This window comes from Poecilia formosa, unplaced genomic scaffold, assembly GCF_000485575.1.
Source record: "Poecilia formosa unplaced genomic scaffold, Poecilia_formosa-5.1.2 Scaffold67, whole genome shotgun sequence".
NCBI classification, from domain to species: Eukaryota; Metazoa; Chordata; class Actinopteri; order Cyprinodontiformes; family Poeciliidae; genus Poecilia; species Poecilia formosa.
This window is the reverse complement of record NW_006800006.1, coordinates 1,759,873-1,784,333: the sequence shown is the minus strand read 5'-3', so window position 1 is coordinate 1,784,333 and position 24,461 is coordinate 1,759,873. Positions and strand designations below refer to the sequence as shown.

General features: G+C 39.8%; 2 protein-coding genes across 3 annotated transcripts in view; one reads left to right on the top strand and one right to left on the bottom strand.

Moving 5' to 3' along the window:
* Positions 1-5,957, top strand: part of LOC103140030 (protein zyg-11 homolog) — a 13,047-nt gene extending 7,090 nt beyond the window's left edge. The window contains exons 6-14 of one of the 2 annotated variants that reach the window (XM_016672850.1): positions 417-481; positions 1,747-1,846; positions 2,010-2,060; positions 2,801-2,959; positions 3,079-3,126; positions 3,557-3,757; positions 3,835-3,887; positions 5,305-5,402; positions 5,531-5,957. In XM_016672850.1, the coding sequence (XP_016528336.1) occupies positions 417-481; positions 1,747-1,846; positions 2,010-2,060; positions 2,801-2,959; positions 3,079-3,126; positions 3,557-3,757; positions 3,835-3,887; positions 5,305-5,402; positions 5,531-5,712 (957 nt within the window). In that variant the 3' untranslated portion in view covers positions 5,713-5,957. Of the gene's footprint in view, positions 1-416; positions 482-1,746; positions 1,847-2,009; positions 2,061-2,797; positions 2,960-3,078; positions 3,127-3,556; positions 3,758-3,834; positions 3,888-5,304; positions 5,403-5,530 lie in introns of both variants that reach the window. The other variant, XM_007554955.2, reaches the window with a different exon arrangement.
* Positions 5,958-14,433: 8,476 nt separating this feature from the next.
* LOC103140029 (leucine-rich repeat-containing protein 52) overlaps positions 14,434-24,461 on the bottom strand; it is a 13,800-nt gene continuing 3,772 nt past the window's right edge. Inside the window, exon 2 of the mRNA XM_007554954.2 lies at positions 14,434-16,982. Within this exon, the coding sequence (XP_007555016.1) occupies positions 16,654-16,982 (329 nt within the window). The 3' untranslated portion in view covers positions 14,434-16,653. The remainder of the gene's footprint in view (positions 16,983-24,461) is intronic.

Below are 24,461 nucleotides of genomic sequence, written 5' to 3'. Positions count from 1 at the left end.
AAAATGAACACAGAAACCTAAATAAACACACAGAAAAACCAAATCCTCACAGTCTGATGATGTCATTTTTAAATGTTTTTTATTGGATCCTGTGGCCTTTATTTGATAGTTAATTGACAGGAAAGTGGGGAATGAGAGAAGGGGAAGACATGCTCCAAGTGCTGTGCCACCACAGCACACCTGATAATGTCATTGTTAAACAGTTTTACACTGAGCACAGTGTGAACATCAAAGTATATGGTAAAAAACAAAACATTTTTACCAAATACTTGCTTTGTTGTCAACTTTTCACTTTTACTTGAGTAAAACTATGTTGAAGAGGTGCTGCTTTACTGTTTTGTTGTTGTTGTGACTTTAGGTTGCTCTATTTTGGACTGAATTTTCATACTTTATGTTTCATCCTTCCATTTTTCCAGGTGCAGAGCAACTGTCTGATGGCACTCTGCAATGACTTCCTGCTGCAGAATGTTCCTTTTGACAGGTTAGTTTGCTGACCCAACCAGACGCTAAGCTAACTGTGAGCACCGTGGAAAAGTTGCACATTTATTCTGTTTTTAAGTTGTTGTTTTGTTTCAACCTTAAATGTTTCAGATCATCAATATATTTTTATGCCAGACAAAATGCAACTGGTGATCAATAAATCAATCAAATTGTATCTGTGTAGCACATTTCAGCAGCAAGGCATTTCAAAGTGCTTTACATCATAACAAACACAAAAACACAAAGTCATGCAACATAGAATCAACAATGAAAACATGACATTAAGTCAAGGGCCATCATTAAACTCAAAATTGGTTACGTTTCAAATACAACTCTAAACAGGTGGGTTTTTAGTCGAGATTTAAAGGAAGTCAGTGTTTCAGCTGTTTTACAGTTTTCTGGAAGTTTGTTCCAGATTTGCGGTGCATGGAAGCTGAATGCTGCTTCTCCTCGTTTGGTTCTGGTTCTGGGGATGCTTTAAAGACATGTTAGTGTGACATATTGTCTCTGCTGCCCGAATATCGAGCTGTTAGCATGTCATGATAGTCTTCAGTCAGAGGCCTCTTCAGATTCGATACAACACTGACTGCTATTGGAGAGCCTTTCTGCCTGAAGCGTCATCATCCCCAATGACTGTTTGAAAATATTTGGACGATAGGAGATATGGCAACATTTGATTTACTGTTGGGGTAGATAATGTATTTAGAAAAAACATAATTATCTGTTCTCTTCCAGAAGATTCTGCAAAAAAAAAAGTCATCAGTTTATGATCTTAAGTTCAAATGCACTGAGAAAAAAAATAGAGGAAAAAAAAGTACAGCTGTATTCCAAGTTTTATAGTGGTCTAGTCAAAGACTTGACATAAATCTGATTGTGATGTAGCATGACTTTTATGTATGTTTTTTATTCTCTAATGTTGCATAAGAGTGGGCTGATTGCTGCAAGCATTTGGGTGGGACAATAACTTATTCAGTTTAGTTGGTATTTATTTTTCAGATAAGGCCAAGTTGGTTTTGATAAATTTTTACCCTTAATAAATTAAATCATAATTTAAAAACACATACTGCATCCATTAGTGTTATCTTTATCTGGGAAAAAATAGTTTGATCTAATATGTGTTAAAAAAAAAAGAGAGAGAATGAGGAGAATAAATACCTTTCTACTGTGTTGTGATTTGTTGGTGTTTTCCTGAAGTTGACTTTTTGTGTAACTGCTCTGCATTTTGGTAAAAATGAGTCCCTCATCCATGCTGTGTTCACGACTCAGGTATTCAGCGGCCATGTTGGTGATCAAATGGCTGAGCAACCACGAGGAGCCGACCCTGCAGAGGATTGCGGTGGCCGTCATCTCCATCCTGGTGGCGAAGGTTGTTCACTCTGAGCTTTAGAGCTCCAGTTAAATCCAGAAAAACACAGACAGTTTTATGGCTGATTAAAGGGACTTTTTTTTAAATATCAAGTTTGACATTTAATAGAACTTTTAAAACACAAGAAAAATCAGCCATAGCTCACTTTTGCTTTCTTGTGCAGATTTCTGTAGAGGAGACAGCACTGCTCAGCAACGACATCTCATTTATGAAGGTTTGTTACCATTTCAGATTAATGCTACAAGCCTACGACAAAAGGAGAATATTTTCTTTGTTGATTGTTTCAATTTGTTTTCTTTTTTTCTTTTTTAATGGGACATTAAATTCTAATTAACATTTACATTTAAATTCATGCAAAACCAGCTAAGTGGCTAATTCTCACCTCTAGACCATCAGCAGGTCGATGATGTTTAATAAGATAAAACTGCCTCAAACTACTGCACACAAAAAACTCTTGATAAATGAAAAAAGGGGGTAATTAAACAGTTTGTAGTCTACATTGGTTCAATAATTTTCACTTTAAGTTGAGTGGAGTTAGCATAGCGGCATTAAAATGGACTTATTATACGCTAAGCTAAACAGGCTTAAAAGTTAGCCTGCGTCCTAGGTTAGGGGTTCCCAAACTTTGCCATGTCATGGACTCGCCCCAATCAGCATTAGCTTCTGGGCAGGGACACACAGGCAGCACTGCAAAACACATAAAGCAGCATCGACTTTTATTATCTTTTCAAGAATTATTTTGGTTTTCTATGCTATGCTAGCTTGAGGAATTGCACTGGCAGCCAGTCAGGGAGATGAGCCTGTCAAATAACATTTGAATGAATTTTTTTACCTTATACTTTTAAGATAATGAGTGACAAACAGGTTAAATTTTATGACACATTAGTTTCGTCCTCTCCTGTCTGAAACCTCACTCTGATTCATCGTCTCTCCTCGCTGTCTGTCTAACAGCAGCTGCTGACTGTCGTGCAGCATAAAGCCATGCTGGGACTGGTAGACCCCACTCTGAAGTTTGCCCTGAGCGCTCTGTGGAACCTGACCGACGAGACGCCCGCGGCCGCCCGCAACTTCATCAACTGTCAGGGCTTGGAGCTCTACATGGAGGTTCTGGAGGTTAAAGAGCACAAAATAACTCACTGATAAACCCTTCGTTTAGAAACGCAGTTTTAAAAACGGTGACTTTAACCTTTCTTGTTGATGTTTTTTTCTCTTTTGTTTGTTTTGCATTGCAGTCCTACTACAGTGAAACTGCTATTCAACAGAAGGTCCTTGGCCTTTTGGTGGGTATACAGAGCATGAATGGTAGAAACCACGATTAAAATGTAAGCACACTGTTGGGACGCTGAAAAAGACTATCGTTACGTTCAAGTTGTGCTAAAAGGAGTTAGCTTATCGGCTAACTACTTTTGAGCCTGAAATAGCAGATTAATTTTACCCAAATTCAAAACTAAATCTCATTCTATTAATTATTGTCTACATCTACCACCTATGAAGCCAAGCTTTCCATCGGTCTTAAACTGTAGTCGTGGGACTCCCACAATCATTTCAAGGGCCACAAATGGCCCCTAGGCCTCGCTTTGAACACCCCAGTGTAACTGAGCTTTATGATTCGAAATGAACAAACACTCTGTTGCAGTTCTTGTAATGACATCTGCAGTGCAATTCAATGTCATAAAACGAAAGCATATACATTCCTTTTGTTTTGTTAAGAACAACATAGCGGAGGTGGAGGAGCTCCAGTCTGACCTGATGGATGAAGACCTGTTGGAGCACATCCTCAGCCTCCTGCAGGACTCCCAGATGCTGGTGGAGGTGCGCTACTTTGCAGGAGGGATTCTGGCACAGCTGGCCTCCAGAGCAGAGGCCTGGACTCTGGACCAGGAGCTCCGGAGCACCATTCTGGAGCAGCTGGTGTGTGTCCCAGTCGCAGAAGATAGGTCTGTTCTTTAAGTCGGTTTTTTTCAGCGTCTCTTTTTGTTTCCTTGCAGCACAAATCAATAATGACATGGCCTCATCTGGAGCAGGAGATGGTGTCTTACAGGTGAGGGCCAGAGCCGAAAGGAGGTTTTGTTAGCATTGGCTCCTATGTGTAAACTGTAACATTTTAAGAAACATCCACTTCCCACTGCAGAAGAATTCCTCTTGAACGTTTTGGTATTTGTCACATTAAAACATCCTCATCTCATCTGATTTAACTCTATAGCCACTTAAAGCTGCACTATGTAACTTTTAAACAGATTATGCTTTTTACATATTTGTTAAGACTGTCACCATGTTGTGACAGTGTAGTATGAGACAGATAGTCTGTGAAAATTATTATTTTTTTAAATCAATATTTTCTACTTCCTCCCTGAGCTACTATTGCCTGAAGAAATGCACCGCTCCCGACCAAAAACAACCAATCAGAGCCAGGAGGAGGGGCTTAGTGCTGTCAGTCAACCACATGTACACGCTGCTTTATGTGCTAATGGTGGAGAAACAACTTACCGTCGATCCACCGTCATTGGTGGCCAGGCTGTCTAGACTGATCATTGACAACAGGCTATGCTAGCTGCAGTGTAGCAGAGTGCAAGAGGGAGAGAGAGAGGGAGGCTGAGCAGTGCCACATGAGATTGTGATTGGCAGCGCTGGTTAGTTAGAACTCGGAGAAGGCAGAGAAGCTCAATGTTCTCATACCATACTGTCCCGACATAGTGACATTTTCAACAACTATGGAAACAAATATATTTTTATAAAAGTTACATACTGCACCTTTACGTCCTTCGTGGCATATCTGTACAAGGTTTATAAATCTAGAGACACATTTTCAAGCATTATTCTTTGCAAAATAATCTACACTTAGTCAGATTGGGTGGAAAACATCAGTGAACTTTAATTTCCAAGTTTTGTCCAGGATGTAGGACTGGACTTCAACTAGGCCATTGAAACACATTGATGGCTGCATGTTTGCTTTTCATGGAGTTTTCGTTGAAAAACTGCAAAACCCATGGATCGTTTTCATTTCAATTCACATTTACGTACTACTATTCTCCTGTCTGTTGCATAAAATCCCATTAAAACACTCTGAAGGTTGTGGGTGTAATATGACAAAGGAAAACGGTCAAAGGTTGTGAATCCTTTTGCAAAGCACTTCTCGTGTTGCATAGGCCTTTATGAAATGCCCTTAGCTCATTTTTGATCCTGTGGACTCCACTGCTCTTATGTAACGCTTCACACTTTAAGCTGTGCATCAAAAAATACATCTCTCTTGAAACCCCAATGTACGTTTATTGTTATTGAGTTTCTACTGGTGAGTGCAGCCAGAGTGTTACCACCAGCACCTGGAGCTGAAACCTTTTAGAGTCCAATTTCTGAATAATTTAATGTTAGAAACACAGAAAGTGAACATCTGGTGCAAACGAAGAAGCCTGAATATAAAGTGTTAAATCAAATCACAGTGATTGTCTTTCTGGTTTCAGGTCCTTCCGTCCATTTTGCTCTCTGCTTCAGACTTGCCAGCCCTCAGGGGTCCAGCTGTGGGCGGTGTGGGCGATACATCTCGTTTGCAGACAAAACGGTAAGACAAAAACGTCAATAGACGCCTGAAGATGAGGCCAATGAACGTATTTGGCACCTAAATCTTGAATGATGCTGAGTATTTTCAGGTACTCTTCTCTGAAAATTCTTTTTTTTCAAACGGTGCAGCTTCGTATTACATCCATATGCTAACTAAGGAGGGCCTGATGGAGCTTCTGAAAGCATTGGACACACATCCCGACACACACAGCAACGTTAAAAGGGTTTCCCAAAGCATCATGCGGATGGTACAGGAACAACAGAGTCCCTGTGAGGTGACGAACAGCCAGACGGAGCCTGGAAAGTCCTAACAAGAGTGCTTTAAAAAGCTTTTTTATCAGATCTAATGTGTGGTCGCCATGACGATACAAAATGAATAAATACAGTTGTTCAGAACAGTGTGTGGATACGTAATGACTACTTGTTAAATACTGCATCTTGTATTTAATTGGGATTCGTTGTGATAGACCTGTGTGAATTGGGATGTAAGTATGGAAAAACCAGTCAAATCAAACATGTTTTTCAAATATTGTTCAAAATAAAAATCTTTAAAGTTGTGGTGTGTGTGTTTTACGCCATTTGACGTGCTGAAACCTGTGGATACCTGGGAGAGATGGATGCAACTAAATAAACCCTAATGCAGAATGAAAACCTGTTTTAGGCTGTAAAAGACAGGAAAACGGTGCAAAGGTTCACCTCCCTGCTGGATTTCAACCACACGTGCCGCTAGAGCTGCGATAAAGCGTCAAAGCATATTCATTTGTTGGAAAGACCTAGTCAAAGTCCAAACCTATAAGCAAAATTGATCGTCTACAGATGAACCTCAGCAAATAAGTACAGTAAAAGGCGGTTGTAAGAAGCATCGACTCTGCAGCTGATTAACTCAAGTTTGAAGCTTGTCTGCTAATAACTGAGCAGCTTCAACACCTACCGCTAGATGGCGCTTTCGTACTTCACCTCAGAAACAGTTTATGCCTTAAAATCGTCCTTATTTAAATAAATTCATTAATTAAATGTCTAGAGTCAAGTCAAATGTGTTTATTGATACGCTACCAACCATTATGAAGCTGTTGGTTTTTGTATCTGTGCCTTGAGTAACAACAAGCAGCCCCCCACCCGCTCACATGCTCTCACTCTCTGTTAGATGCTGATTTCATTATATTTTATGTAACTCGGCTCGAAGAAGGAGCCGCTCCACGGCGTCTGTTATAAGTTGGCCTATTTATAATTCCTTTTGAAAAGAAGATTAATAAGACGAGGAGAAATGTTCGAGCCTCACCGCTGTCTTTAACTTTAAAATTAAAAGGAGCCTGGCAACAAGATTAAAGCTTCGCGCGCTAATAATTCAGCGGAAATAGTTGTTTGATGCAGGATGTCCTGAAAGACGGGAAGCAGCAGCTCAACTACGAAACATCACACTATATGTGGCGGAGCCTTGGCTTAAAAAGGTCAAGATTTCTAAAGAGAACATGGATTAAGGTTTCAGTAAGAGGGCTTGTTCTGAGACATGATGCGTGTGGCGAAAACTGCTTTGCTTCGTAACGGACTGTCTGAATGCCTTAGTGTGTTGTCAATTTACAGCTTTATTTCATTTATTTATGGAAAAAATATGGGGCCTTATTTAGTTACCATCTTTTTGATGTAAAGGAGTTGTAATACAAAACGTGATACATGGATCTGAAAGGATTTTTTTAATTTTATTTTTGCTCCGTTGGAGGGTGGAATGGGGACTCTCAAAACTATCTGCCCATGTGGAAAAAGTATTTGCACCCACGGATTAAATCATGCACTGCTTGGCCTTTAGAAATGCTTAAATAAAACATGTCTGACAGCATGAAGTAGGCTAAAAGATCTCAGAGTGCAAAATCTCTTGCCTTAAAGGGATGGTACAATGTGTTTTACAGGCACATAGTGCCATTATATAGCATTATTAATGCTAATCTCAGTTGTTTAAAAAACTTCAATACATATCAAATATGACTTAAAAGAAATTGAACTCTGTAATTTAATGCCTTGAAATTGGGCCTCTGTCTCTTTAAAAACTCCTTCTCTTTCTGAAACTCCACCTTCAGGAAGTAATCAGCGTTGCACTGAGAAGTAGCTTGTATACTGCTAAATGCAGAAATTACAGAAATAAATGTTTTTGCTTTCAAAAACATTTATTTTTGTACCAAAATGTCAAATATTAAAATGAAAACGTTGCCTTTATGTCCTGGTACTGTAGTTTGAATGTGCATTCACACCAGTCCGGTTTAGTCTGATCTAATCAAACTCCAGTTCGTTTGTCTTGAAAGTCTGGTTCGTTTGGGGACGTGTGAATGTAGACCCATAAAGCTAACTCTGGTCCGCTTTAAAACCTGTCTTGGTTCAGTTGAAGTAACTCTGAAGAAAACAGCGCAGAGCATTGTGGGTAAATATAACCAAACAAAAATGCATGAATCTAGCAATAGTACAAGGAATGGCTTGTGGTTTTTTTGTTGTTGTTGTTTTTACCAAAGACAAAAGAAAAATCTGACACCACTCCATCTAAGCTTACATTTTGTGAAGAAGGAAGTTACACTCAGTGTCTTCTTTAGAGGTTTTCATTTTGTTTCCTTCAATGCAGCGCCACCACAGGCGAGGAGGGGAACAGATTTTCCACAGGGTTTGGATCATGTGATAATGCAGTGTGAAAGCCAACCACACCAGCTGAAAAAGTACAAATGTTACCATTTTGGTCCCAAACTGAATTGAGTCTACTGAAGTGTCAAGTGTGAAAACATCCTGAGTTTTTCAAAAAACATTCAGTCATGCAGAAGGAACGTCTTGTGGTTTGGTATTGTGCTTGTTTCTCAAGCTGCATGGTGGTTTTTCATAAGGCGACAGCTTTCATTGTCCTGCTGTCTGAAACTATGGACATCAGGAAGGTGCTGTGAATCGGCAACAATGCTTGGATGAATGAAATGTGGCAAAATTAGTCTGGCATTGCCGGAGAGAGCTGTAATTTTCCACTTTTGAGAGATATTGTTCCAGGACTCAAATTAGTTTTTGCTGTGTTTGGATAGGCCGAGTAGGGACATGCTTCTGTGACAATCCAGTGGTCAGCTTGTTTTTGTTAGACACTCATTGTTTGTTCAGGTTTAATGGAAATCTGGTGCAGAGGGGACACATATCAGCCTGCTACAGATATAGTCATCTGTCACATGTGCAAACTATGTAATCACATTTCCCAAAATGTCACAAAACAATGGAACAGCTGAAGCCCAGAGGAATACAGCAGATGCAAAAATAGGACTTGTGGCCAAAAATAGAGAACAAGGAGATAAATAAAGAAGCAAAAAGCAGACATGAAATAAGAGAGTCGGCTGAGTCAAAGAATACTGAGGTCCCCTATCGTGTTACACGACTTTTAGTGCAAAAATACTGCAGTCAAATTTCTCAGACTCGCTCTCGGGTACTTAAATATCACTGCGCTACTTTCGAGTCAAAGCTCAGCGTGAATTAGCATCTCATTATCTCACATGCGCGGCCATCTTTATTGGATCAAAACACCCGGTGAACTGGTCACGTCTACAGCTCTGAATGCGGACGCACACTGCGAACCCCGCGCGCGACAGAGCGGGTTGATGTCGGGTTTTTTTTCTTCTTCGACTTTTTTTTTCAGCTGGAGGCCCATTAGACACCAGCTAACCTTCTGAGCAGTAAAAAAATGCAGCGAAAGAGCAGAGCACGAGGAGAAACTGAGCAACAAGAAGAAGAAAGAGAAACACACGCGCGCTTCTCCAGGCGCTGTGATGAAAGGACGGAGCATCTCCTCTGAAATGACCTTTTTATTGCCGGGGAAGGATACAGAGATGGCAGGCCTCTGAGCCTGTAAGCAGATCTGTTACAATAGAAGCGTCATCCGTCACTCCACCGACTAAAAGCAATCAGTCAGAACTCATTTTATCTGTTGTGTTTGTTTCAAAAACATGGCGTTTGCAAGAAGGGCACCGGATGTTCAGTAATTTACAATGAATCACTGCTTCCGATTACAGAACAATCAGAGCCGGAGACAAACAAATTACCACCACCACCCAAAAAAAAACCTAATTACTTTTTGTTTGTAGCTCTCAATTTCCAGCAGAATCACAGCGAAATTACAAAAAATTCAAGAGTCGAGAGATTGCGAAAGTATTCACGTCCCTTGCAGGTTCCAAACACAAACTGGAAGAGTTTTTAAATGAGGTTTTATCTGCCAGACTAACACAAAGCTTAATAGTTCACAATAGACAAAGTATGATGTGCATTTGTCTTCAGGCCCCATTTTACTTCGATACCGCTAAGAAAATGCAGTGCAACTTTTCAGCTTGAGGCCCATTCAGTCTAAACCCAGAGGGACCAGAAATAACAAGCATGCATCACCATGGAAACTAACTTTGACCAAGACATTTTCCCCATATTGTGCCTGAAAGAATTGCCTATGGAACTACTTTTTCAACAATATTACTAAATTATTGACATAAAACAAACATATTTTTTGCTGGAAAGTTACTTGGAAGTTAATGTCTTATCTCAAGTCTACTAAGAGTTTTGCACTAGAAACTAGACCAAAATTACTGAAGATTTTGCAATTTGCAGTGTAAGATCCTAATACAATAAATAAGTCTGTGATTTTAATGTCACAAAATGTGAAAGTGTGAATATTTTTTGCAAGTTTCAACCATAAAATATACATGAAACTGAGCTGTTGCAGCTTTTCCTGAGTGTTCCTGTTCCAGTTTAGTGCAGCTGTGTGTCGGGGTTGGACCCCGCTGAGAGTCATGTTATCGTTTATAAGTGGAACAGATCAATGATGAAATCTCTCTCAAATGACTGAAACAGATGGATCCAGGTTCTACAACTTCAGTGTATAATTCCTCAACACCTCACTCACACAACACATTTTCCTACAGTGTGTGTGAGAGAGCATGTTTCTAAATCGATTTGTCAGATAATTAGATCCACTCTAACCAGATGTCACATTTCCTGACTGCAGGGCGTTTCATACCGCTGTAGGACTGAGTTAAGCAGAGAAAATCTGGATCTGATAACTGTTTGCATTTTTCTTCCTCCATTCTCTGAAGCAGGCTCACAGCCAAAGCCTCGCTGCTGAGGTGAACAATGCCAGCTGAGTACATCTTAGTCCCGAAGCACATTCTAACCACGACCCCGGCTGAAAATACAAACACCATTTTTCATACCCTGCTTGTCGCCAATAACCTCCAGGCTCCCGTGTTTTGGTTTCTGGATGGTATCCTTTATGTATTTGCAACTTTCTCACTCACGCTTTTAAGTCAGAAATGAACATATTGGTTTATTCTATGCAGATGGCAATGGATTCGCTGGACTTAAAAAAAAAAACAAAAAAAACGATGGTTAGAGTTTTGTATGACGCTCTGTTAGGGCCAATGTAGATAGAAAAAAAGGAGGAAAATTCTGCCAAAGAACTCAGGAATCTGGGGAATAATCTCAGAAATTTTCTAGAAAAATAAAAAAAGGACATTTCTGAGTTTGTTCTAATACACTTCAATTTTGGAGCTCAGAAATGTTCTTGTTTTTTCTAGAAAATTTTAATGTAAAAGTTTTAAAGTTTTTGGCAGAAATGTACTTATTTACTTTCTTCACTGAGACAGATTGTTGTTTTGCTCACATTACTATAGACTACACTCAATTCATTTATTCACTATTATCCACATATTATCCACACAAAAGAAAAAAATGTGTGACCTCTGAACTTCTCAGTTCAATTTTTGTGGTTTGGAACCACAACGATGATTAACTTTTACTGTTAACGCTTTTCACCATAAAGTAGAAGATTAAACTTACAAAATGAGCTTTACAACTCCTGTTAGGTAGATTTTATTCAGGTTCATTTGAAAAAATTGCTCTTTTCTCGAATTAGTGATCGAGCTAGCCTAGCTTGTTTATTTCTCTTCCTGCTAGCTAACCAGCTGCGGGCTTCAGCTTTAGCAGAACAACATGGAAGTTGCTGTTTCCACGTTCAGAAAGGCAACAGATGATCACGGTTAAACTTCACAGCTAGATGTTTACAGTGTGGGTGTTCTGGCCTGCGATAGTCCTTTTACACAATGTTCCATCCAGAGGTGATTCACGCTGGAGGCAGGACTGATGCTTTCAGGTCTGTGTGTTAAAGCACATTCAGACATGTGCCTAAATATGGGGAAAGCTGAGGGGGAGTTAAAAGTGCCTAATACTGAAATTTAGTTTAGCCACTTAATATAACTGTTACTAAAAGTCCTGCAGTATAATTGGAGTATACATGTGAAAACAGTCCTGACTGAAATAATTCCCACTGTGCAGTGGTGTAGCACGCTTTCCGAAGGTGCAGGGGTTTGTGAGCTGACCTGGAGGATCGCATCATAGAGTAGTAGCTCAATAAATGTAGAAATGTTACCTGAAATACACAAAGTAAGCATATTTATTTGCTTAACTACATCTTATTAGGCTACAGAATTAAAATGCATCATGTTTTCTTGTGTTTTTCAAAAATCCTACCATTTTTTTGTTTTGTTTTTTTGTAATTTGTCACTTCCTGGAGTAATTTGATTTGTTGATTGTGATTGGTTCTTTTTCCTCTGAAGAATACCCTGATTGGATAAAAAACTGTCTGTCATTGGTGTGGTTCATTTACATATGCTTTGCATATGCTTTTTGTGTTACCAACATATTAAGGACAAATGAAATGAAATTTGGCCTTCTCAGTATTCCATACGTGAGGAAGAACAATGTGAATTAGCAATCAAGTGAGTTATAAAGACGATGCCACCAATTATTCTTTGCTCACAAAGATATATGCGCTCACATCTGTTTCACTGCGCACTCAGCTTGGTGCACATAGACAACACCACAGAAATGCGGTTTTTGAGCAAAATTACATGAAAACTGTGGGTGTTAGTAAACTCTCATGGGTACAACATCCATGATAGTCTGCAGTATGAGGGCTGGTACTCCATACTGTACACTCTAGAAATCCTTATTCCATTTTTTTATGTGGGGTAGATTTGGGCATTCCGTGTCCATCCATATATCTCTGTGCTCACACAAATTAGGTCACCTGCCAGTTCTCGTTCCAGCCCGCAGTATCACCCTTGCCTCTGGCACCACATTTTCCATCGAGACAATAATACGCCCTCACTCATTCGTACGTCTGACGATTATATATTTATGCTGATATGTATGGGAGTTCAGCACAGATGTGCAAATGAAAAAGAAAAAGAAAAGAAAAATGAAAAAGTCCATGTAAGTGTGCAATAATCATGGCCATGATTCAGAGTGCCTGTGACCGACCCCAAGGAAAGTCCAACAGGTCTAGGAGGGGTTTTCCTAACGTCTTTTTTTTTTTTTGTCGCAACAGAAAGTTTGTAGAGCATCAGAGGAACGCCACTGTCAGAAGGTTCCTGTTAGTAGAGGGATACAAAAGAATTTAGATATTATGTGGGACAGTCATCATCTGCCAAAGAGGTTGAGAGAGGAGAAATTCACAGTGACACCACCAAGAACTGAAGAAACTGATGAAGAGACTAAGGACATTCTCATGCAGTTTACTTTGGTTTGAATGTTGTATATTCTAGCTGATACAAAATATTTTATCATCTCGTAAGTGTGTTTCTGGGTACCGTCTTAGGTGTAATTACCTTAAAAGTATTTGTACGGATTTTGAGAAGATATCTTGAAAGATGCACAGCCTTTGTTCATTAGTTTGTATCCCACAATGCAGAGCATACCTGGACAGCTTTTAGCTCAACCCTTCAGTGGACACCGATGTGTCGGATTGAGGTCGTTCATATCATAAATGAACCACTCGGGACCTTACCGAGGTCCGAGGTCAGTTTGGAGGAGGCATCTTTGGTGCGATTCCAAACCAACTTTACAGTTGTTTATATCGTATTCTCAAAATCCGACAGTACTTTTCCGACAGTTTTGTTTGGTGCAATGGATTTGTTCATTGCACAAAAAAAAAATGCTGATTTAACACTTCAGGTGTGAAAACATCCTTAACCCTTCCGTGGTCTTAAAAGGCGGTCATTTCGACCCCACAAGCTTTTTACTCGTTCCATGGTCTGGTGGGGTCACACTGACCCTGTGTGCGCTTTTGAAGTTTTTGTGTGTGTGTGTGTGTGTGGTTTGATGGGACAACCTTGTCCCCAAAACTGAAAGATGATTACATAGTAACTATGATTACATAGTGATTATTACCTCCAAAAAGTTTGCTTGCAACTACAGCTGTATAGATTGTAAGGCTATTAATAGAACAAGTTCTGCATTAATATATTTTGGTCTCTCTTTTTTGTTTGGCAACACAATGACCTAACATTTTGACAATGGTGTGCACATTATTTATATCCACTGTAGATGAGAGTTTAGTACAGACATGCGTGTTATGCAACATTTAAAAAAAAGGGAGGAAAAAAAAAGCAGGCTGTGTAAATGCCCGAAGCGTTAACAGCAATCAGCGAGTCAGTGACTGCGTTTCTCACAGGCGTTCCTAATCACCAGTCATGTCAGCAACATACAGACCTCTGCTTAACATTTTGACATCCTGCTATGCGCGCCACACCATTATGCCTAAATTGGTCCATGCATAGTTATACAAACTATGATGAGTCAGGATCACCCCTTTATATAAGGAGGAAGAACAACCAAAGAAAAAAAGATTTGTAGACAGATTCAGACTGTTTTTAGCAGAGGTTGGAATCAAATACCTTTACTTCCACCTTTCCTTTTTCCTGCTTGAGTCAATATTATTGTTTTGTATCTGTAATATTAGAATCCATCGAGGCTCTCAACAATATCTGCCTCTGGAATTGCGCTCGCTTTTCAAGCGAGAAAACGGCGTCTGAATCATCCATCAACAGCGCCCACATTCATTTGATAACCCCCCCCCCCAACCTGTTACTGTTTGGCTACAGCTGAAAGGAAAATATCAGTTTATGCATAAGTATTTGCTGAGAAGAGTTTAACTAGAATTTTGCTTTTTGCTGTCGCTTATGTCATTTACACAGTCAACAGGAGAGTGTATTGGTTTGCTTAGGTTCAAATTCATCCATCCGTCCGTCTTCCATTTATCTGAGATTATTGTTGGAACACACACTAAGGCCTGTCCCAATATCAATACATCAATTAAAACCAAAATGAACTGAGTTGACTTTAAAACAAACAATTTAAAGTCATTCAGTTCCATTATTTGAACGGACAAATTTTGTCTGTGGCTGATTCAACTCAAAATCTGGTCCGCTTGAAACATCCTGCACATGTTGGAAAAAAATGACAGTAGCAAAATAATCGTACTTGTTATATTTACAAGATCCAGTGGTAGCAAGAAAACTTGGAAAAAAGTGTTGCCACCTCATAATATTCCGTTCTTATTTCTCACGGGACAAGATGGTCAGCAAACAATGAATTATGAGCAAGGCAAACATTTCAGTATGCTTAAAAAAAGATCTTTGCTTTTTATTCAAACTTTACAACTCGCATTATGCTAATCAGAGTAAATTTCGTGGTATCAAACATGTTTGCAGACAGACCAAAAAAATATTAGATTATTAGCGTGTGTGTGTCACCTCCGGGGGAACTAAACCTTTCAGTGCTTCCCATCAGTTACTTGTATTGCTTCTAGACTATGTAAGAAGTTACAATGTGCAGAGACTAAAGTATATAAAGTTCCTCATACGGAAGTCAATATTCAAAGAGTTCATTGGTAGTTTAGGCTTTTCTTCCTGTCTTTCATGCATCACCAATAACCTTCCAGGCTTTTACATCACATCAGATGAAAGTGATCGTTCAGGACTTCTAATGTGAGATTCTAAAAGAACATCATCAGCAGCTAATGTCTTACCTGCAGTACGTCTCGAAATCTTCAACTGATTAAAATCCAGATTTATTGGACCAGATTTCGAAGCCATACGGCCAAATCTGAGAGGCGCCAAGGCCGCATAATCCTAAACTCCAATCTCAAAATTGTCATGTTTACTTGACATTTATCTTATGACCTTCTACACAATTTTCAGGTTTGATATTTACAGAGAAACCTATGAATATTTCAGCAGATATGGAGGTTGGAGGCGGTGCGTCAAAAATAATCTTCCTCCTCAAATGTGATAAGTTTCAAAAGGCAATTTTTACATAAAAGTAATTATGCAAATGTCTATTAATTAAAAAAATAAGTTAAACCACAATGTTCATTTTGTATATACATAAAGTTGCAATAATGAGTTACAGAAGAAGACAATGAGTGGAGCACCGCTACCTCGTTTCATACTGGATGGCATATACAGTAGTAACACAATATTATGTAGCATAATAAAGCAGCTTGACTAAATGCTATTTTATTATTTTTACACTGCATTTCTTTCCTTTCTGACTGTTAATCTGACCTCAATCACTGTGTTGATCTATTCTCAACATGTTTCATGCAGGAAGATAATCAGGGATGCGCTGCCTCCAGTCACCCTTTCCTGTGTTTCTTCTAAAGCAAAAATTTGTTTATAAACTGATATGACATTTTGAAATTGGAGTTGTATTCAGTCTGTAAAAGTCTGTCTCAGCCTTGGGCCTTTTCTGGATTGTTGGTAACGACAAAACCAGCTAAATCTGGATTGATGTGAAATTTAGACGCAAAGATATTAATTGCTGATAATGTTTCAGCCTAAACTCATTCCAAACATCCTGAACTATCCCGTTGCACAGTCCCTTCAAGTCAGACTGTGCCTTCTGGAAACAGAAGTTTCCTTAAAGAAACAGGAGATTATTGAAGTGCTTCACATTGAAGACGCAAAAACGCTTAGCATCATAGAAAATAGTAATGCAAAACTAGTTCAGAAGACTTTAGAGGCAAAAAGTCTGAAATATAAAATAAGCCGAGTGTGGATGCATATAAGATTTAAAGAAACACCAAACTGGTCTATTAATACCAGTTTTACCAACTCACACTTCCTTCCTGCTCAACAAATCCAATTCCCACTCAAACACAGCATAGAATTATACAACATACAGATTCATACATTTGCATATTAAGGTTTATGTATCACCCAGCTATGGGGACCTCCAGCATGGAGACTAAAAAAAAAAGAAACCTGTTTCATCCCCAGAAAGCGCCCTACAAATGATTAGAATAGAAAGACATTCCTCATCCATTTTCCGTTCGCAAGCCAAGATTTACTGTCAGACTTCACAGACAGCCGTGGAGGTGTGTTACAGGAGGCACTGCGGGAGTCCATGGTGGACGGATTCTTTCAAACAGTATGTGAAGTTTTTAAGCTCCTGTTGCCCCGCTCTGTTCTGCCGCTGGGTGCACCAATCGTCTCAATACCTTCCTCCTCATTCTCCAGTTCGAGCTGATCGTCCTTCTTCTTGATGTAGCGTTCGTACAGCACCATGACGACGCCCATCAGCCACGCCGACACCGTCCCGGCGGCGAAGATGACGAAGCCGATGACAACGAAAAAAAGGTAGTCCCAGGAGTCCAGTGTCTGGTGACACAACGTCCGCAGCTGGATGCCCACCTCGCTCAGACGGCGACCTTGCATGTCAGCCGGTGAGCCACACACTGTCTGGCCCTCATCTGTCACACACACACACACACACACACAGACAAGAAGTGATGAAGATTATTCATGTGACAATGTGGCCTAACAGCATCTTTACTGTCCACTGATAGAAAGTAGTGGATACTAAACTGCTCAGCTTTTCTTCAGTAACTATAAAACTTGCCAAATCACACACCAGATGAAAGTCAGCTGTTCAGAAATGTTACATATTTATTTACAAAATAAACTGTCTGGCAAAGGTATTCAATTTTTTTCAAATTTTAGTCCTATTACAGCCACAAACTTCCATTTAAGAGCTTTACTTATTTTATTTTTTACTGCAACAGCAATGCTAGCTAGCTAGACAATGGCCATGGCCAAGCTTAGCTATCAAGCTAGATGGATAACTAGCTAGCTAGGCCCAGACCTTTAATTTTTAGTTCAGTTTTTTCTTTACTGGAACAGCATTGCTAGCTAGCTGTCAAACTAGCTAGTTTGGCCATGGCCAGGCCTAGCTAACAAGTTAGATAACTAGCCCAGGCCTTTAATTTTTATTTCTGTTTTTTTCTTTACTGGAACAGACTTGAGCATCGCCTCACTAGGTCTATCCATCTATCTTCCCCTTCATCCTACCATCAATTGTAAACTGTTATGAGGTGGTGAGTTTGTAGTGGTGAAAATGAGTGCAGAGACCCAGATGATGGTGATGATTTAATAAGAGAGCTCAAACACAGTCCAACACAGGTGGCATGGCAGAGAGTTAGCGCACAGCTAATTACCGATAGCAACTGAAAAACTGAGGACTGAATAAGAGAGCTAACCAACACAGGACTTTACAGTACGACTGATGGCAGGCTGGCAGACAAACTACAAATGAGATTCGACATACAACAGGACAAGGACCCGACAAGAGACCAAGACAACAGGTGGGTCTAAATACACTGGGAGGGTAATCACAGGAACGAGACACAGCTGGGATCAATCAACGGGGAAGACGCAGAAACAACAGAGACTCACAGGACAGAAACTGAACACAGAAAAACCTTAATATAAATACACAGAAACACGGATCATGACATAAACAAGACACTTCATTTTCCCCGCTTGAGGCAGAGGCTGACCCCTGACCCCAAAGCGGTTCTGAAACCAACTGGAGTAAATGTATAGTTTTCTGCAAAAGAACGTTGTCAGGACATGAAATGAGGTTGGACGGACTGATCCAAAAATGTTGATATCAATACCAAGTTTATATAAGCATCGGTTTGATACTGGCGTGGTAAAACTGAACATTTAGTTTTGCACTAACACTTGAAACTTTTTAAATTTTTGTATTGTAGTTTCGTTGCTGAACCACACAAAAGACTTTGTTTCGATTTGCTCTTGCATCATAATTTTCTGCACTTTATTTAGGGAAAAAAAAACTGTACACATATTTGTTTAGTTGTTCTGTTGCTTCCGTTTATATTATTAAAGTATTTTGCAGATATACATTTTGTCCAAATTCTGTTGCAGGTTGTCACAAATTAACTCAGAGAAAAACAATAAAAACACATAAAGGTCAGAAATGTGAAGATAGATCAGTGGTTCCCAAACTTTTTCTTTGGGAACCTCTGAGATAGATCAACATTTAAAAATACAGTATAGGTATCGGAATCTGTATCTGCGATACTGGCCCTGTATTTACTTGGTATCGGATCGATACCAAAATGTGGAGTGTCACACAGCTCTCAAACTTTGCCGTTCTAGTTATCTACTAGCACCAGGAGGACCAAAAATTACAATTTTAATAAGGACAAAGGACACCAGGATAAAATCTCAGCCAGATAAGACCAGGTAAGACCTCAGGACTTTTGTCAGATATTTCCCAATTTAATTTACTGCACACATGCTCCGTTTTTGTTGTTTGACTCAGGTGCTATGGGCCCAGGATAATTTACTTTAACTGAGTCTCATATCATCCCTGAAGTTAACCTGGTCTGAAGACGGCCTGTCTGGGGCTGAGAGAGGAATGGCGTCTGTTTTCCCGTACACACCAGTGGGAGTCACAACCAAATCTCTAAATTCATACCACTCACTGTCTCAGAGTAAAACTGGTTGTTTGGCCACATTTCCATTTGGACATTGTGTGGTTGCTCGTGTTGCCAGTGATTTTATCATCTCCACAATCAAAAACACACTTTGCTTCTGAGACACACAAAAATTTAAAAGAAGTCAATACCCGTAAACAGAGCTGGAAAAAAAAAGAAAATACAGAAATCTGCTAAAGTATTAAAATTCTGCTGCCTTCTTTATCAAAACACTGCGAGGCTTTAGGGGTTTGCTGTGTTCCACAGTTTTAAGTTAATGCAGCATTTAAAATCTCTCTCACACACACACACACACACACACACACACACACACACACACACACAAGAATGAATTATGCAAACTCCTTTTCCCCACACAGGATTAGAGAGGGAGTCAGGTCTTTGTGTCTGCCTGAGACCTCAGATAACAATGTTTCTCATCACCAGGCTTTAGGTGGGCTCCAACTAAGACCCTCTGAGATCCACAAATCCCAACAAAATGTTGACTTTCCTCTTTTCAAGTGAACTGGATGGAACTACAGTAAGTACAGTCAAAATTCAATACAGAGCATGATGGATGTGACACTTCAACAGCTGATGGGAGTGCCGTCTTATTTTTTTTTTAAAGTTAATTTTCTGCTGAAGGGAGACAGAACTGTAACGCTGCTACAGACACTGCTGGTAATTGGCATGTGTTTTTTCAAAGGCTTTTGTGTTGTGAGGGATCAAAAGCTTTGAAATCCTCTGCAGTGGGAACAGTGTTACTGTCACTCTGCACCAACACCCCAGAATACACACCATCACTTAGCCAGAGAATAGGAAGAAGTGGTTTTGGACTTCAAGTGAAGATCTGATGCTTCAGCCCACTTGACGCGAAGAAATCTTTCAGCACAATGTGAGATGGACGACAGTAACTATGTCTCTTGTACTGCACAGCCTTGCTTATGTAAATAGCTTATTAATATTCCCTCTCTAATTAACTGTTTGCAGGAGACGGTAGTGCATCTCATTGCAAACTTTCCTAAGGACATTTTATGATCTCATTCACTTCCCATCTTTAAGACTTTGCCTTAATTGATGAGGTTGATGAGGAATTTCCATTATCAAATCAGCCCATGTGGCCTTTTGCTAGTAGGCCAGTGTTACAGTAAAATCAAATTTTTTGAGCTTTACATCATGTTCTAATGTCATTCCTTTATCAAAAACATACCTGGACTGTTGCCTTGATTCTTTCATGCATATTTGAGAAATCATTTAATCTCCCGTGGCAACCATGCAGCTGTGTAAAACGCCTGGGTGGACCTAGCCCCGCCTTCTAGAGAAAGATCCTCCTCAGAGCTGCAGGTTCAAAGTTTCTACTCTTCCTCATCACTGAGCAGCCTCTCCACTCCCCACTCAGCTCCTTCAGACTAGCTAGCAGCAATTAGCAAACATCTGGCAGAACTGCACATCTGCTGAGCTCATTATACGAGCTACTCCTTCACCAGCTGATGTACTGTTAGCATCATAAGCTAATAATTGGACATTATCAGAATCCTGTGTACATTAAAACATTGAAGCAACATGTTCAACATGTGTTGTACGGTACAATCTGTGTGACTAATTTAATGGCATGTTCAAACACAAGTCCTTACTCCAGCTTACTCCGTATGGCAGCCATATTGGATTTTAAAAACAGGGCTGGTAAGAACACACCCTCTTTTAATTGGTGTTACAGCTCAATTTGTAACTAAAATAACATGAAACAGTATTGTACCTTCACAGAGAGGTCACCTTACTAAAATTACTCCAAGAACACATCAACAACTCACCAAAGAGCCCAGAACAACATCTGAAGTACTACAGACTTCACTTGCCTCCGTTAAGGTCAAAGTTCGTAATTCTTCAAAGTAACTTTGACTCTGTTTTTAAGTTAAAATGTCAATTAAGTTGCTGACGAAATTGGAAACTCTTGGTTAGAAACTGAAAACAAAAAAGAATTGTGGTGATTGGAAAATTGGGACCAGGGAACCAGGAGAAAGACAAACAACTGAAGACTAGATGAATGAAGGAATAGACTCATTTAAAACTCTGCCAACAATATACATGTATAAGATTTAAAGAATAAAAAAAAATACTGTACTTGTTCAATTGAATAGCTAGTTAACTAGCACTAAAATACACGGACTAAACTATTCAGTTGAACTTATTAGAAGCGTTAACTAGCTAGCTGCAGCTAGAGCTAGCTATCTCTTGTAATAGCAAGCTAGCTCTCACCCATGGGATGAACATATGAAGAATATCTGGAGTAGTGTAGCTGGGAATTAAACTTCTGCTCCAACTTCCTTGCTGCTTATAATAAATAAAAACTAACTCAAGTTAGAAGGCAGTGTTTCTTACAGCTCTTTTTTTATCCTCAATGAAATTACGTGGCAGCTCCCCTCTAAAGGAAAAAAGACAAATTGATGTTTCTGAATATTTTAAGAATTTAACATCTAAATCTCTGTAGCTCTCCTCGGAGAGTCATTTCCATGACTCGAGTTTCTGGAAATTAGCTTATCGGGGTCTGCTTGACTCAGATGTGCTGCAGAAAAATTCAAAGCGCGCTCTGATCCTCTCAGAGGCAGCAGCTGCTGCTGCTGCTGCTGCTGCTGCTCTCTCTTCATACAATATGCTGTTAGAATCTCCGGCTTCATAAGAGCCCGCTCTCCTTCCATGCCCATGCACATACATCCCGCCCTCCCTGCATCCAATCATCTCTGTGCGTGTGGCAGGCCGAGAGCCGAGCTTCCTCCTTCCATCCTCACACAGTCGGCTCATCTTTGCACATCTACTCTCCACGTGTCTCACAGGCAGGAAGGAAAACCCTTACGGTCTCACCCACCTAAACCCCCTCATCCTCCCCACACCCCCCAATGGGGACTGCCATCAAAGAAGAGGGCTTTCCCTCTCTTCTTCCCTGTTCACACTCTGCTCCATTTCGAGACACTTCCCTTATATAACAACTGACAGAGTGCTAATGTAGCCAGGAAGGCGAGACAGACGAGAATCTGTTGGTTCCTTTCCTGGGGCTTTTGTTCTCTCTCTCTCTCTCTCTCTCTCTCTCTCTCTCTCTCTCTGTTTTGCGTTTGCTTGGTGTTGCAGATTTTCTAAACTGAAGGAGACAAGCACGCTCTCATCCTAAACCAGGTGAGATCCAGACGACCAGGGGCGTCTCTAGGTTTTTTTTTCTTAAAGGGGGGCCAGGCAGGAGCACTAAATAATGTGCCTCACAGTGTGAGATATGATTCCCCCCCTCATCTAGCCTAGTGTTATTTTCAGCTAACGAAAGCATAGCGCCTCCCAGGGCTGCTGCCTCAGGGATCCATCTACCACCGTCCTATATTGTTTTTTTTTTGTTGATAAAATAATATATTAGTACATATCGTCATAACAGACAGCAGAACCAGTTTTCATGTCAATGCATCCCTAACTTTTCTGTAGAGCATTTCTGTCATCGACTGACATGCAGTGTGGACAAAACGCTAATTTATCTACAACATGAGATGGACCTTCCAGTTTAAAAAATAGTACAATAAAATAAAAAGCTTCATCAAATCAAGTGTGCTTCTTCATGAATCCATAATTCAGAACATGGAGTCCGAGGGTTTAAGGGCAGCTGAATGTTTTACGTCTTTCCTTTTCTTTTTTTGAAGAAAAAAAAAAAGACAGACAGATTTCACGTGCAGGGCCAAAGGATGCGCGTGTCTGAGTTCGGCTTCTCCTTTCCTGGCAGCTGTCACCGGAAGAGGCCGCAATCCAAATTGGGCGAGACAAATGTTGACGAGCTGTGGGAAAACTGGGACATCTCCGGCAGTGGTCTTGGGGACCGTGGCGAACCACATGGCGAGTGAGAAGCAGGGACCGGGGATGGTATGGTGGGGCGGGGGTAGTTCAGAGAGCGTGGAAATTGTATTACAGCCATGGTGTTAAAATTACGACTGGCTTCTTGCTCAGTAAGAGGCGCTATAAATAGCATCTGGCCTTTTGCATAGCAACTTGTCCACACTGAACCAGCGGCATCATAAATCAAAGTTTAGGATTTGCTCAGAGTATCGAAAGCGATTTTTCAAGTTGGCAGGGAAATAACAGCGGGGATCGATATTTGATGGGGAGACCATGATTCGTTAATCACACCTGCAGAATCGCGTCCCAGCAGCTGAGTGGAAAAGGAATCGATTTGTCGTTTCTGGATAATAAGACTTTCGTGTTTCCTGTCAAAACTGCAGCTGGTCGAGCTGAAGAAAGGAGCTGAAGTCGCTAAAAGAGAATCAGGAAACTCCATTCTATCTGTTTTCTTCTTTATCATTTAACGGTCCGACAGTCTGAGTCAAACTTTAGAGACGGCTTTAAGGGGCACCAAGTAGCCCAGGGCACCAAGTTTAGGGGGGCACCCAAAAATTCCTTTATATACATATATTTATTTATATATATATATATATATATAGTGCATGTTTCATAAACAATACACCTCATTAGGTCTGAAACGATTAATCGGATTAATCGATTATTAAAAAAAAAAAGGTCAACTAAATTTGTAACCAATTATTCCTAAACTGGAGTATCTAGACTCAAAAAAGGCAATTTGCTGAAAGATATTCAGAGCAGTAATTAACCCCAAAACACATTTCTATACATTTTATACTTAAGATGAAAACATCTTTGTTTGCTAATCTGTCCTAAGGAAAAATCCTCAAATGAGATAGTTTTAGCTTCACCTGGTTCAGATTTACTAAAGTATTGTGTTGAAATATTTTCTCATAAAAAAAAGGATTGTTTTTTTTTTATTATTATTTGCATCTTTTCAAATATTTCTAATATTGTATATAAAGGGCTTAAGTGGTCAAATAAAATAACCTGTCGAATGTGCCACTTTATTACACTCGATTAATTGTCGAATCAGATTACTAAAATAATTGTTAGTTGCAGCCTTGGACCTCATATTAAAGTCATGGACTCGTTTCACATGTAGTGAGTTTTTTTTCTAAATATTGTTAGATTTTTATGAATTTAATTGGGCCCAACATGGAGCCATTAGACATTTCAAACCGACCATGCATCTAATTCAAATTCAGATTTGTATGCCTGCTTATTTATGTTCTGTAATTTGCATGAGTACAAGTTGTGTTTTTTTTTTTTTTCTGTTCCCTGGGAGAGGGCACCAAAACTCCCTCCAACCCAGGGGCCCGTATTCTTCTAAATCCGGCCCTGCTCACAGTGGTCAAACGTTGCTGCTGACATCTAAAAGTCATGGAACCGAAGGATGAGAGACCAGGTAATAAAACATAAAGAGAAAAAACTAAACGGCTGGCTTATTTAAAAAATAAAAATAATAAAAAACTTCCAAATTTTGAGGGGGTCAATTACTTTCTATTTTGTTGGTCAATTTTTTACCATTCCAAACCATCAACTACAGTTTAATTTATTTGA